Here is a 14,327-nt window from a genome sequence, read left to right on the forward strand (position 1 = left end):
TACAATATGATACAATACGATACAATACAATTCGATACGATATATAATACGATACCATTCGGCACTATACGATGCCATAAAATACAATACGGTACTATATGATATGATGCCATTCAATACGATACACTACAATACATTAATTATACTGTCGAATATATTTAACAAGTGAAACACAAGCTCTGTAGACCTTGTACGTATTTCAACAAGCGAATACAAAACGCAATACACAACTAAAATTACATGCAGAAATTAGATACTATAGACGTCTAGTATTAGCTTGTCAATCACTTAACGAAATATACAAGGATTTTTTTCTTTTTGTTTTGTTGTTGTTTTTTTCTTCATTTTATTCTTTTTTCGGGTGACAATCATCAAGCACTTAGAATTAGTTGATTGCATTCCATTCATAAAATACATGTATCATGGTTATGATTTGTTGGATTTAAGCAGAGACCTATATATAGGTCTCTGATTTAAGTCAGAAATATTTCAACGAGGTGACAACATATTCAATATAAAATGAGTTAAAACATTATTTTGAATAATTTGAGTAACATTAGTTGTAAACATCTCATCTCTGATATGCTACATGTAACGTTTTATACATTGGTATGTTTAGTATGGAAGTTATTTGTTGTAAATATTAGTTTTAAATTATTGCTTGTACAGTGTTTTATTCTTCCCGCCTAATTAATACCTTCCCCCTACATATTTTATTGTAATTATTCCAAACACAAACATCATTGACATTCGTCTAATATCGTGTGATATGATACATGTAGTCGTCTTTCTTTTGGACTAATCAAGAATTTTAGTGAAAGTTAATTTATCGATCGCGAGTTTAATCACCATATCCGGAAATTTTATACCGCGAGTTCAGAAGAAGTTCTTACATACACACTGCTACTTCCGTAATTTTCGAGCTCTTCTTTGTTGAAGGTAAAAACGGTGGTGTTGTCAGAAATAATTTCTGGAAATTTCCTGTGAAGATACATGTGGAGTTAACATGGCAACAGACAGCTTAGTTTTGTGTTACAACAAAGGGTGTGGGAACCGATTTAACCTGCAAGAGAACAAAGATGGTAATATGAATCCTATGGAAATTGTTTTACAATGATAGATAGTTCAATAACCAATATGAAAACATGCAGCCGGCCTCACGACAAAAATATGGAGACTCCCAGGGAGCAACCAGTTACCTGCACATGTTTTACAAGTGTTCTCCACATAAGGAAGTGCTCGATGTTTCGCCCACATGCTGTTTTCCGCTGTGATTTAAAAAAAAGGGGGGGGGGGGGGGGGGGGGGGGGGGGGGGGGGTTTAGAAAATCCTTTCCCAGAGAAACAAAACTCCAAGTTAGGACATAAACTATAACACATCCACAGGCGTTTGAAGTTCTGACTTTAAACTGAGATAGTAAATATTATACCCTGATTTTTTATATGGTATTATATCTCAGTTTACAGTCAGAACTTCAAACGCCTGTGAACACATCATGATTAAAGTTTATTTCCAGTTCAGGATTAAATAATCCTCTTCACTGGACTCAAAATCGTACAATACATATGCATGGTATATGATATATAGGCATAAGGTGAAGTACTCTAAGATATACAAGTGGTCATTCAAATATATTGGCTCGAAGTTCTGTTGAATCAAGATTTAAACAGTTCAGATTGATACTTTGGCTGTATTATATTTACTGTAAACTATATATCGTGCAGTTCCCAAAAAATATCTAGTGTATTTTTTGTTTGTGAAACTCGTTGTATTTGGTGCAAGTATCACATACAGATTCTGGAAGAGAGATCCAAATCAATGCTACTCTCCTGTGAAATAATTTCTTTCTTGTGCCCAAGTTAATCAAAAATAAAAACAGACAAAAACTTTAACGTCATGCTTTGAGATAACTTTCTGTCAAAGCGAGACAATTCAAATAGATGTTTCTTTTCTAAATCATGTTTAACTATCCAGAATCCTTAATGTATTGCTTTCAGACTCCTTAAGGATGAACTCTCCATAGTTATGCTATGTCAATGATATGGAACCAAACAATTACATATAGATGCCTTGCATGTGTGCTAGGCTAGAAAGACTTCAAATTTTATCAATCAGTTGATCATGAGCATAAGACTAGTAAGCCAGAGGTCTCAGGGATACAAATAAGTACAAAAAACAGCATTAAGATAAAATACACATATATTTGACCATGAAAATACTCCAATGTTGGAGTCATAATTTTGGAAGCATGTGGCCCCCTATACTGAACTTTCCATTTCAAAATGTCAATTCAAAACATGAAAGTATTTCTAGAATCCTAGATTAATACCTGCCCCTCCACATTGAAATACAAATATATATATATATACTGTACATGTACAGTGCCAGCATCTCTCACATTCTCACCTCAAGCCAACCTGCTGAAATTGGGTTTTATATCTCCTGTTTATAAAATCAGTTAATAATACATGTATATTCTGCACATTTAACAAGCACAGTTTTTGATGTTTGCAGCAACTTCACATAATTAAATTGGGAAAATGCATTTTGCTCATCAGATTCATTGGTAGAATAAATGTATAAATATGCCTAAATATTAACATGCATGAAATTGTTTTCCTAAAGGACTGATATGTGCCAAGCTGTAGTTCAGGAGTTGCCATATTTATTTGTAATGCATTAATTGCACAGGTGTAAACCAGTTGTAATTCAAGCAGGAACATTTGTAAATCAATATATAACTACATTGTATATAGAATTTCAACAAATTAAATATTGTAAGTTTTATATATACTATATACAGTACATTCCACTTAATCGGGTAACGCTTAATAGAGTATTTCGTTTATTGGGGTAAAAATTCAAAAACCAAAACCATTTTCTCTTGAATCATGTTTAAAAAATCATTTAATTTGGTTGGAAAAGTTGTATTTTTCGGTTATTCGACTACGATAATCTGACAAAAAAATAATAAATGCTCCTATTTTCACGAAAGTCTTCATGTATTTCTTTTTAAGTTTTAGACATTCATCAACAAATATGGTAAGTTAGATGGTTATAATGTCAAAACGGTAAAATATTACCTTACACGATAATGTTATGTCAGGTTTTATACTATACTATACATCCAGTAAGTAGAGATCATTACTTCCCATCAGTGTAGAAATTTTATAAAAAAAACTTTCATGAAATCCTAATTAGTCAAGAATATCCCTTTAAATTGATTGCTTACGTTACAGGTGACTGCCAGTATCATCCTGGAGGGCCAGTATTCCATGATGCCTTGAAGGGTTGGTCCTGTTGTAAGAAACGAAGCACTGATTTCTCTGAATTCCTCAGTATTCCTGTATGTGAATTTCTAATGTTTATTTTTTTATGAATTGTGCTCTTATTATGATATATTCTATCAAATTTATCATTGCAACATTTTGCTTTTAAATGCAACTTCTCAGTGTCCAAATGTACAAATGTTGTAGGGTAAGTTGTAAATACGTACATTTTACCTAACCATAAATAATGTTAATTTTACTTAACTCTATGTAAGATGACTCAATATGTCATCAAGAATATACATAAAGCCGATTATTATTATTATTAAATTATAACCTAATGCTAGATTTGTTAAGATTTCCATTCAAGTTGTTATAATCCAGCAAGATTGTTAATTGACACCAAATATTACCTCAAAAACGTACCTGCGCACTATACGCGAGTGCGCATTATACCCGAATATTTACGGTACATATGCTTTCCAGAAAGCCTGGATTATAATATTCTCTCTTTTGTGGTAAGAATAATTGCACGTCCTGTAATTAATCTGCTTATATAATCCCCTATTAGTGAAATCGGGAGGGCTATCAGAGGTTTATAATCTAGTCCGATTTTACTACCGTAATTAGGTAGTATTCCCCACTGATGGTGCTTTCCGCTTTGAACAAAAACAAATTCCCCATCAAGAAAAAATCACATAAAACAGGGGAAAAGTCTCCGAAACAGGGGAAAACCCCCAAATTTTTATGAAATATGTAAGAATAATAGCAAAGAATAGCTGTAAAATGTTAAAATTTAAAGAATAATTCAAGACTCTGAGGCCATTCATTTCCCCTAAATTTCATAATGGGTAGTATTCCCCCAATCCTGGATTAACCCCTGGCTATGTTCCTCACGGTCTGTTTGTCCAATCAGTTTTCTGCACTTTTTTCAGACATGCTTCAAGGCTAGGTATGTTGGTAGAAATTGTGATGTTGCTTCAGTATGAGTAGCTAAAGGTCAAGTTTTAGTTTCAGGGTTTTTGGTGAAGGTCAAGGTCACTGTTACTAATTTTAGCGGGGGACGCTATAGGTAGGTAGGGGACATATGTATCGTTTTAACAATACCCAGCCTGCTTGTTTGTTATTGTTATCTCTTTGTTTATCATTATGATGCGTTTATTATTTGCAGGGTTGTGCAAAGGGAAAACATAATGAAGTGAAACCGCCAGAGGCAGAAAAACCGCCAAAATCTGACAATGAGGTAAAAATGTCTATAAATGTATAATTATCATCGAATGTGGTTTTATGTCTAGATTGATCTAAGTGGGTTTTTTTTGGTTTTTTTTTTGCTGAATCATTAGTATTGTATTATCGGACGTAGCCTACATAGAGAAATATAATTTTGTATATACATTGTAATCTTCATGTTTTTGTTTTGAGTAAAGTTCTGTAGAGAAGTTAAGTTAAGGGTGTTCTTTTATGAATAATGCAATAAATCACTGCAAGTATTTAGTTGAAATAAATACAAATTACATGTACATGAAAAGACATAGATACGAATTACATGTACATGAAAAGACAAATACAAATTACATGTACATGAAAAGACATAAATACAAATTACATGTACATGAAAAGACAAATACAAATTACATCAAAGTAAATGCATAATATAGATACAGATTATTTTTAAAAAAAATCTGACAATAAATGTGTATGCACTTCAAAGCAAAGAACTTCATGAAGCCAAAAAATATAGCCTTCATTGTCCAAAATGTTATTTTCTTAATCATTTGATCAGTGAAAATCTCATTTCTCCTTTACTTAAAATAGACAGATAAGAAGAGACTGAATAGTTCTGTAGAATTTTGTAAAAAAAAATATATATATAGAGGTTACACAACGAGTGGTTGTTAGATATGGCTTTATTTCAAACGAGTAAGTTATTTTTTTTAAAGTTACAAAAGACATGAGCTTTAGTGTTTTTTTCAACTTTTAAAAAATAACTTACGAGTGTGAAATAAATTCCATATCCATCAATCATGAGTCGTGTGACCTGTTTCTACCACAATAATATTGGCTTGAATCAAAGGGAATCGTGGCCAAGTCTAATTTCGCGTGTGCAAATAAAGTGTACCGGTGACGTCCGGAACCCGGTGATGTGACGTCATTCGATTATTGATGACGTCAATATTATAACAATTGCAGCTTGGGTCAAGTTCGAATTCTTGACCAATCAAAAGACCAGAAGGTCATATATCACTAGTCGTACAGGGCTTTTTCTCAGTGGTTTGGGAAAGGGCCTTTTTGTCTCATTTTGGGAGGAAAATTGGTGAATTGGGAAAGATTTTTTCAGGAGTAAACTGCAAATTTTGGAAATAAGGCTTAAATATGAAATAGTTTCAATTGGGAATGGGGCCCATTAACGGCCCCAAAAAGCCCCCAGAAAAAGGCCTGTCATATATAACATATATTTATCCAACAGTCGGCACATTTATACAATGGCTTGAGAGTGGAATAACACAGCATATTGTGGTGGAAATATATACATGTACATGTATATATAATTAAAAGTAAAGAATGTCCTTGTGATTGATGTACATAGTAATAATGATAAAAAACACAAACCAGAAAATCACAAAATGTTAATTTTACCAGAAATTATTTTATTAGTATATTAAAATTGTTAAACTGTGATTAAACTGTTCGTTTATGCGTTTAAATGTAATATTTTTGGAATATATCTTGAGGGACCTGCATATATTGATGCAGGCCTTAAAAGTCTTTGTCAAAGTTTGTCTGAAAACAGTAAAAAATCACCAGGTTCGTCCTTATTGCATAAACGAGGAACTCTGGTCCAACTGTTTGGACCGTGATAAACAAAAACAGCCCTGGTTAGATTACCCTGACATGTGTTGTCTCCCTTGCTTCAGCAGTTTCCATTTGGTAACAGTATCACTTATTTTGTTAAAGGTGATTGTGTGTGCGCCGCCACGTCAGCCAGTGAAACCAAAAGATCCAAACGACAGACCGTCTATAGCGGAACCTAAACAGAAACTCAAGTGTGTTGTGGGCGCGTCACTAAAGACAGTCCTAGAAAAGAAACTTCAAGAACTCTCTCTGATTCAGCAGAATGCAGGTATGTAATTGTATCACTGAGTCGTTGGTTTTGTATGAATATTACGAGATTCATACTTAGATGTAAATAAAGACATTGCTCTAATTAAAGAACAGAGTGGCATGACCTTATACACACTATCATTAGTGTTGTTTAAACGCAACAAAAATATCAAGGTTTTTTTCATGCTCTTTCGCCCTCATTTTGGATGTGGAATGAGGAAGATAATCCCTCATTGGAGGTTTCAGAGGTTGACATATATGTACATAATTTAGTGCTGGAGATTCTGTTTGTTGTCATTTCATTCAGTCTTTCATTTGTTTCAGACACAGACGGAAAATCAGAGGAAATTAAAGTTGGAACATCTTGTAAAAGAAATGCTTGTAAAGCTGTAAGTTGCTCATTTATTATACCTCACCAGTGCCTGATGGTCATTGGTTAAGATTGAAGTTCAAAGGTTACACTTGACCATTTTCAAAATGAAAAAGCTGGTGTACAGATTTATTTTACTGATGAGAATGGTTGGTGTATGTCTATGTTATATCCAGTTGATTTTGCTTTTATTTTTTAGAACAAACTAAAAATTATAAATCAGCTGAATTTCTGACAAGATAGATTTCCTTTCTGATAAGTACATTACATATAAATAGTATGCAGACTATTAACATTTTAATAGTTTTAAAAATTGAAGAGTAAGGGATTGTATGTTTTTTTTTTGTTTATTTTTCTACAACTTTTACCTGCACTCTGAATGTTAACAAACAACCATGAAAAATGATACATACACCACTACCTGTCAGCCCTAGTTTCTGTTTGACGTTGGATTTCAATTTATATTTCCAGTGTTACAATGGAGAAGACAGTAATAAAGAACAATGCCGGTATCATCCAGGAATACCTGTATTCCATGAAGGGTAGGCATAACTTTAGGGAAAATAATTTCTGATTTACCTACCAAAATCAAATTTTATGCAAAACTGTGGGTCTTTCCTAGAGAAAGTAATTCTTAAGGTCAACTTTACTGTTACTTTAGATTGATATTCAGCTTTTAAAAGAAAATTAAGAGTAAAGATTTATGTAAAATGCATGAAACTGTGATTAGAACGTTTTTAATACCCTACCAGTGAACCCGGGGGAACTATAGGTTTCCTCCCCTTCTGTCTGTCTGTCTGTCTGTCTGTAAGTCCGTCCACTCAGTTTTCCGCACTTTTCCCAGCCATACTTCAAGGTGTATTGGTGAAAGTTGATACGTAACTTAAGTATGGATAACTACAGATCAAATTTGAGTTTCAAGGTTTTTGGTTCAAGGTCAAGGTCACTGTTACTATCTTTAGCGGGGGCTGGAAGGGGACATGTTTTGTCTTAGCTAACCCAGCATGCTTGTAATTACATTCATACTTTGTACATGCAGATCTGAAGTAAAGTGCCAAAGTCCAAATGATTTTAATGCAGGTTATGTATATATTGTAAATGATTTTAACACTGGTATGGATGGTAAATTGTACAATTGTATATTCTTTCCTTTATTAAAATGAAGGATGAAATTTTGGTCCTGCTGCCAGAGAAAAACATCAGACTTTGACAATTTTCTTGACCAGGAAGGATGCGAGATTGGAACTCACATGTGGATCGTACCAGAGGTTTGTTTTACTGTCCATGAGTGGCTAGTACACCTTTTTAAGCTATTATAGTGCTCGAAATTGGTCCACTATTGAAAGATTAATTGCCAGACCTTCAAAATTGATCAATCATCCATTTAATGTCACTTGAATATGAAGAAAGATGAAAAAAATGAACCTTGAAATTTCTGAAAGAAACTAAAATTGAGGGTTTCCACCAATTTGAAAATATTAATATCAAATACTCAACTTCATTGACCATAAAAACATGAATCAGAATTTATTATGAACATTTTTATATTTATTTTACAAAGAAAAACAACAGTTCTATAAAATCATAATTTCTTATACAAGAAAAATTGATCATTGAATTGGACCCATGTCAAATCAAATTAAACCAATTCTTTGCTTTCAACCTATTGGTATCTGTTAGTTTTGTGTTATAAATGACATCTTAAGCTCCACACTGTGACTGTGAGAGCATGTCGAAAAGTAAAATATTCTTTGTAAAATGATTTTGATGAGGTCTCTGTTGATATATTTTGTTTTTTGTTCCATATTTGGAACAGATTTCTGTACCTCTAGTTGTAATCATCCATACGATACTTCTTTGCATACTGTGCAAGGGAGGTAAGTCCCAGATGCATGTGAAATAAATTTTCAAGGGAGATAATGCTGTCATATGGAATAATTTGATCAAAGTTTGAAAATCTGTTGAAAATTCCCTTAACAAATTTATCTCATCGTGTAAGCGTGTGTCATTCCTTTGAATAAAAAAAAACGTATTTTTAAGAGTTGACACAAACACATATAATAAAAGTGTTTTGATTTTAAAGTTTTGACACATTGGATGTTTGGAACTTGATTTATGATAACTTTGATTCCATATTGTCTATTGCAGTCAGACAAACAGAAAGTAGCATGTCGGACAGACTGGCACCAGACTCCCTCCACTGTCACCATCTCCGTGTTTGCCAAAGTTGCGGTGCCAGATAAATGTGTCATCGAGGCCAATCAAGTTTCGTGTAACATCTTCATCACCTTTGACGGAGGAAAAAGTGTATATGAAAAACAGACAGAATTACGAGAGGTAAATATTTTGGTCAAAAATGGTTAACTGTGAGGCCAAGAATTTGTATGTCAGATTTTAGGGTTTTTCATTGGAGAGATTCAGATGTGTCGTATGGTTGTGGGCCCATGATAGAAAATCATAAAAAAAATTAGAGTCAGACAAAAACAAACTAGGATTCAGTGATGTTTTTGCTTATCATCTTTATTAGCTCACCTGGACCAAAGGTCTGGTGAGCTTATGTCATGGCGCAGGCGTCCGTCATCCTTCAACATTTGCTTCAAATCGCTACTAGTCAAAAAGTTCTTATTTGGATTTTGACCAAATTTGGTCGAAACATCCTTGGGGAAATGGGATAAGATTTTGCATAAATGGTGACTCTGACCCCCAAGGGGCCAGAGAGGCGGGTCCCAATAGGGGAAATTGAGGTAATTTCTTGAAATCGCTACTGGTCATAAAGTTCTTATTGGATTTTGACCAATTTGGGTCAGAAACATCCTTAGGGAAAGGGGGTCAGAGTTTGCCTAAATGGTGACGCTGACCCTCCAGGGGCCAGAGGGGCGGGTCCCATAAAAGCTGACTGATCCCAAAGGGGCTGAATGGGCGGGGCCAAATAGGGGAAATAGAGGTAATTCCTTTACAGCGCTACTTGTCATAAAGTTATGAATGGATTTGAACCAAATGTGGGGAAAGGGGAACAGACTTAACATAAATGATTACCCTCCATCCCATAACCATGTATAGCATCGCTGGACACAATTCTGATGTAAAAATAGTCCCAAGTGTCTTTCCCCACCCTAAGGGACCTGAGGTCTCTTTACAACCTTAGGGAGTCTGTACTTTAAAGCAGTTGGGGGATACCCACACTATAACCATATATACATGTAGCATTGTTCGAGATTGACAAATAAAGCTATGTATTAATGAATTGAATATGGGCACTATTTTGACGTTTGGTCAAATCCAAGCAGGTGGGCAATACAGGCCCCATGGGCCTCTTGTTTTTTTTTGATTTTTAAATATTTTATGTTTTGTTTTGTCTCAAATGTCAGATTGGCTCTAAATGTGAAATAACGCTTGTTTGTTGTTTTTAGGTCATAGATCCTGCAAAGAGTGATGTGAAAATGCTTGGAACAAAAGTTGAAATTAATCTACGCAAGGCTGATAGTTGTAGCTGGTCTACCCTAGAAATGCCAGCCAAGAAGGCTGAGGACAATTCCAAAGTGAACGACCATTGACGGAAGCAGTGCTTCTAGAGATTTAAAATTTTGAAATTTTTGTAAGATATTTGAGAAATAGAACAAGTTATTTTGACACGTGAAACGATTCGGAAGCTGAAAAAATTTGTATTTATTGGACATCCCCAATTCAGAAACTTTTAAAGAAGAATGTAAACTTGAGAGTCTTAATAATTCCAATTTTGACTCTCAAGGTATGACTGGATGTATGAGTTACTAGAGACTGGCAGTGTTGATATTTGAACAGTTAACTGGACATTTAGAAAAGAGACATTCCAAATAAAGATTTTTTTATAAGTACGAAAATTGAGTAAATGATTGAGTCTGTCTTGTGTAAGATAGAGTTACGATCTGTCAAGCATTTAATATCTTCAGTATTTGTAGCTTTGTGGGTATTAAATGTTATTCAATGCTGTTAAAAAAGAAAATCTGTTATGAATATTAAGTAATAATATCCTCATAACATGCATCTTTTTCTGCATTGGCGAATATAAAGTTAATGGAAAACTTCTAGAGTCTAAATTGAAAAAGAGAAGATTTTTGATATGACTTCTGTGTATTTAAGCATGGGTAATAAAAGGAATTTATTATGTATTTGCATTGTTAGAGATGCAATTAACTGATAAATTCCTCTTATTACACATATACTTCAATACATACATGTACAACACTGCTACATGGGAATACATATTTTAATGTATTAATTACAGAAACACTGAATGTTATGTACTGAATCCCTGCCTCACTATAGAGAGCTCGGAGTATTAAACTTTCTTACTATTTCACACGAGTCACACCCAACTATACCGAATTAGAATCTCACCGTCCTTGAACTGTCAGGAATATAGACTATTTCACTTGAAATTCATACAACTTGCTGAAATTATCAATCTCAGATTTTCACTAATCTTTAATGATAGGGAAATGAGCGAAATTCTGTTACCCGATAATTACATAATCAAGATGGTCGGTAAAATTTTGTTGATTTTAATATCCGGTGTTGAATACTTGCCATTGGTATATATCATCCACACACACATCAAATTTGATGAATTGGTAAATCTTTGGAAGGCATATTGATATTCATCATCATACTTTTTGTACATGTAGAATTAATCTACAAAATGCCCTTTCTACCTTTTCAAAATATGTTGTGTTTTAACTACAATGAGGCAATGAGAGGAAAATTTCTGTATGTGTTTCCCATTTCGACATTTGAAAATTATTAAAGTTTCCAAAGTTAAACATTTTGTATATGACATGTACAGAGATAGCACAGTTTGTCTTTTGTTTCCATAGTGACGGACATGGCCCATTTATATAGTTGTCCTCATTTTACAGTTTGTCTAAATAAATATTTTCACTAACATGTGTTGCATTGGTACTTTAAATGCTTTCTCACATTTTTATTTTTTCACCCTTTGTTTTTTTTTTGTTCAGTTTTCAAACTGTTTGGGAACTCCATGTATTTTGTGCCTTAGAAATGTCACAGTTGACTTTATGTAAATATTTGTACGTCACACACAGTGTAATATATATAATATAAGTGATAAATATAATATGAAATTGAGGTACAATGTATATACAAAATCAAGTCAGACTTGAAGACGAAAATCGTTTTTATTTTTCTACTAATTTGTGCAATTTCAAAAACAACATATATCATAATGGTTGTATGTAGACCTATCACAATTTTGACTAGTCCTTTGTATCATAAAAATATTTACTGTATTATATGACTCATTTTTCATGGATGATGATTTGGTCAAAGCACCTCTCATAGATCTAAATATACTGAGATGTTACACCAAAACCTACAGAATCTGTACTGCACACAAGGTGAATATTATTAAAATTAAGTGACCGATGCTGTATTTTTCGACCAATCAGAATCGCGGAATATTACACCCGAGTTTAATATAACAGTCCAAAACTTCATCCGGCACACCACAGGCGAATTGGTACATTGTTTTTACTACACATGGTTAAGATTGTCAAAAAAAAAACGTTCTACAATAAAACAGTTATTGACCTGTTTTCTGGTGAATAAGAGGATTTATTAACCCCTAGAGTGATATTTTCCTCCCATCTGGCCTCTGGAAATATAATTCTCACATCAATCAATCTTCACCTGAAAACATATCAATAAATAAATAACACATATCATTATATATGATTATATGATAAAATTAATAATAAAAGAACAATGTTACGCTGCACCCTAAAATGATTTTTAGATTCTGATAAACTCGACATAGTCTAGTTGCATCAACGTTCATTTTCTTAACGAAATTCAGGAAAGCATAATTAGATATAATAGAAAAAGATATGTAATGAAAAAAAAATAAAGTGAATAAATATTAATGAAACTAAGTGTTCATTGATATTTATTAGTGTCAGAAAGGTGTCGGCTGATCATTTAAAAAAAAAAAAAAAGTATATATATTTTGTATCTGTATACGATATTGCATTATCTATGCTGTGAATATCAATTTTATCGGGTTAATTTTATACAACTATCCTTCTTTTGAATTTATCTTTACCTTAAATCTGTCATTTAAATATAAAGTTTGCCCAATGAAAAAAAAGTAAATTAGAATAAATAGTTATAAAATTAATTTTGCATATGAAAAGCAAGGCACAATAAATAAGTACATGTAGCATCTGCCTTCAAATTGGACCTAAAATGAGGTACAAAAAAAAGGAAATAAGTCCCTGTACCATACATGGAAAGCGTCGTTATTTATCCTGGCGAATTATGAAGCCAATATTGAAATAAATTACTTTGATTCATAACCAGGAAAATTCTTTTGTTTATAAAAACACGCACAGACGCATGACTACTAGATTAATGACAGAAAAACTCATATCTAGCTCGTTTATTAACCATAAAAAGGTCAGTAATATTTTCCGAATTTCATAAATATATTCCTATTGATGACTTGTTATGCAGAAGATGTTGTAACGATAGAACAGTGAATATAACCAGGCTTATATATATATATATGGTCACGGAATTGTTATACAGTTGCTATTAATCCAATTTTTGCACCTTATATCCAACTGGTAATTATCCTCTTGGCCAGAGTGACCTACATGTACATATAACTCGTGGTCGGACTTATGACCCTATACCTGTATGCTTTCGAGTGGGGAATCGAACACCATGGCCAGTTGTGTTAATGAATTGCGCTGTCTACTACCCCACACCGCAGGTGTGTATGACCTTTGTAACGTGCTAAATCTACGTTGATGAAAGTATTATATTTTCACACATCACCGGTATTAATCATAGTTGTAATACGAAAGTGCTAATAAAGATAATTGATTAAAATCGCACTTCATATAGTTAAAACAATTAAACCGCCATTCCTCTTTTCTTGAAACAAATTACATGTTCATATCTGATAAAATGACAATACACTATTGTTTAAGCGTTATATATAATAGTTTCTGTAAAATACATATACATAAAATGGACAACCAGGATCAATCAATTGTGCTGTATATTTGATTAATGCACATATATGATGTTGTTTAAACATCGTTTTTGATACAAGTATATGGTAGCCAAATTCGGTATCATAAGCATGCACTCACTCGCCATGCACACGCATGCAGCTCTCGCACAGGAGAGGCCGTCTGCTGTTTATATGAACAACTGTTAGGTTCCAGGCTATTATTTGACGTGTTGCACATGTTATTGTCCAAAATCTACCTTACGACTTGGCAACAAGTCCTTTCAATGACGGCTCATTCTATGCTGCACGTACGAGGGCTGATTGATAAGTGTGAGCCTCGTATTGGTATTGAAGGAGGTACTCGAGGATATTCTGTTTAAGTCCTTCTATTCTCTATATAGAGCCATGTACCCAAAGGACTGGTCTCATTTGGTTAGTTTATTTCGACGTGGTAGCACCCTAAAGTAAACAAAACAAGCGGCTTTTGCAAAATGGACAAAATCGGTTAGGGTTAGGGTGAAAGGGTCTGTCATTCACGATTGTGGCTTTAAGTTGATTGAGCATCCGCCTA

The 14,327-nt window shown here is 33.5% G+C and overlaps 1 protein-coding gene across 1 annotated transcript; it reads left to right on the forward strand.

Moving 5' to 3' along the window:
• The first annotated feature begins 946 nt into the window (after window positions 1-946).
• On the forward strand, window positions 947-12,731 carry LOC117326928 (cysteine and histidine-rich domain-containing protein 1-like). Its single transcript, XM_033883731.1, has 9 exons — window positions 947-1,082; window positions 3,240-3,346; window positions 4,441-4,512; window positions 6,225-6,390; window positions 6,696-6,760; window positions 7,213-7,283; window positions 7,907-8,009; window positions 8,890-9,078; window positions 10,152-12,731. The coding sequence occupies exons 1-9, from the start codon at window positions 1,007-1,009 to the stop codon at window positions 10,293-10,295; spliced, it is 993 nt and encodes a 330-aa protein (XP_033739622.1). The 5' UTR covers window positions 947-1,006; the 3' UTR covers window positions 10,296-12,731.
• The last annotated feature ends 1,596 nt before the right edge of the window (window positions 12,732-14,327 follow it).

The sequence above is a fragment of the Pecten maximus genome, chromosome 5, assembly GCF_902652985.1.
Source record: "Pecten maximus chromosome 5, xPecMax1.1, whole genome shotgun sequence".
In the NCBI taxonomy this organism is placed as follows: Eukaryota; Metazoa; Mollusca; class Bivalvia; order Pectinida; family Pectinidae; genus Pecten; species Pecten maximus.

Excerpts from the sequence above, each read along its gene's own strand:
- LOC117326928 (XM_033883731.1), top strand. The coding sequence starts at position 1,007 with ATGGCAACAGACAGCTTAGTTTTGTGTTACAACAAAGGGTGTGGGAAC. Across the intron at positions 7,284-7,906 it reads ATACCTGTATTCCATGAAGG|GATGAAATTTTGGTCCTGCT; the intron begins GTAGGCATAACT and ends ATTAAAATGAAG. Across the intron at positions 8,010-8,889 it reads ACATGTGGATCGTACCAGAG|TCAGACAAACAGAAAGTAGC; the intron begins GTTTGTTTTACT and ends TGTCTATTGCAG.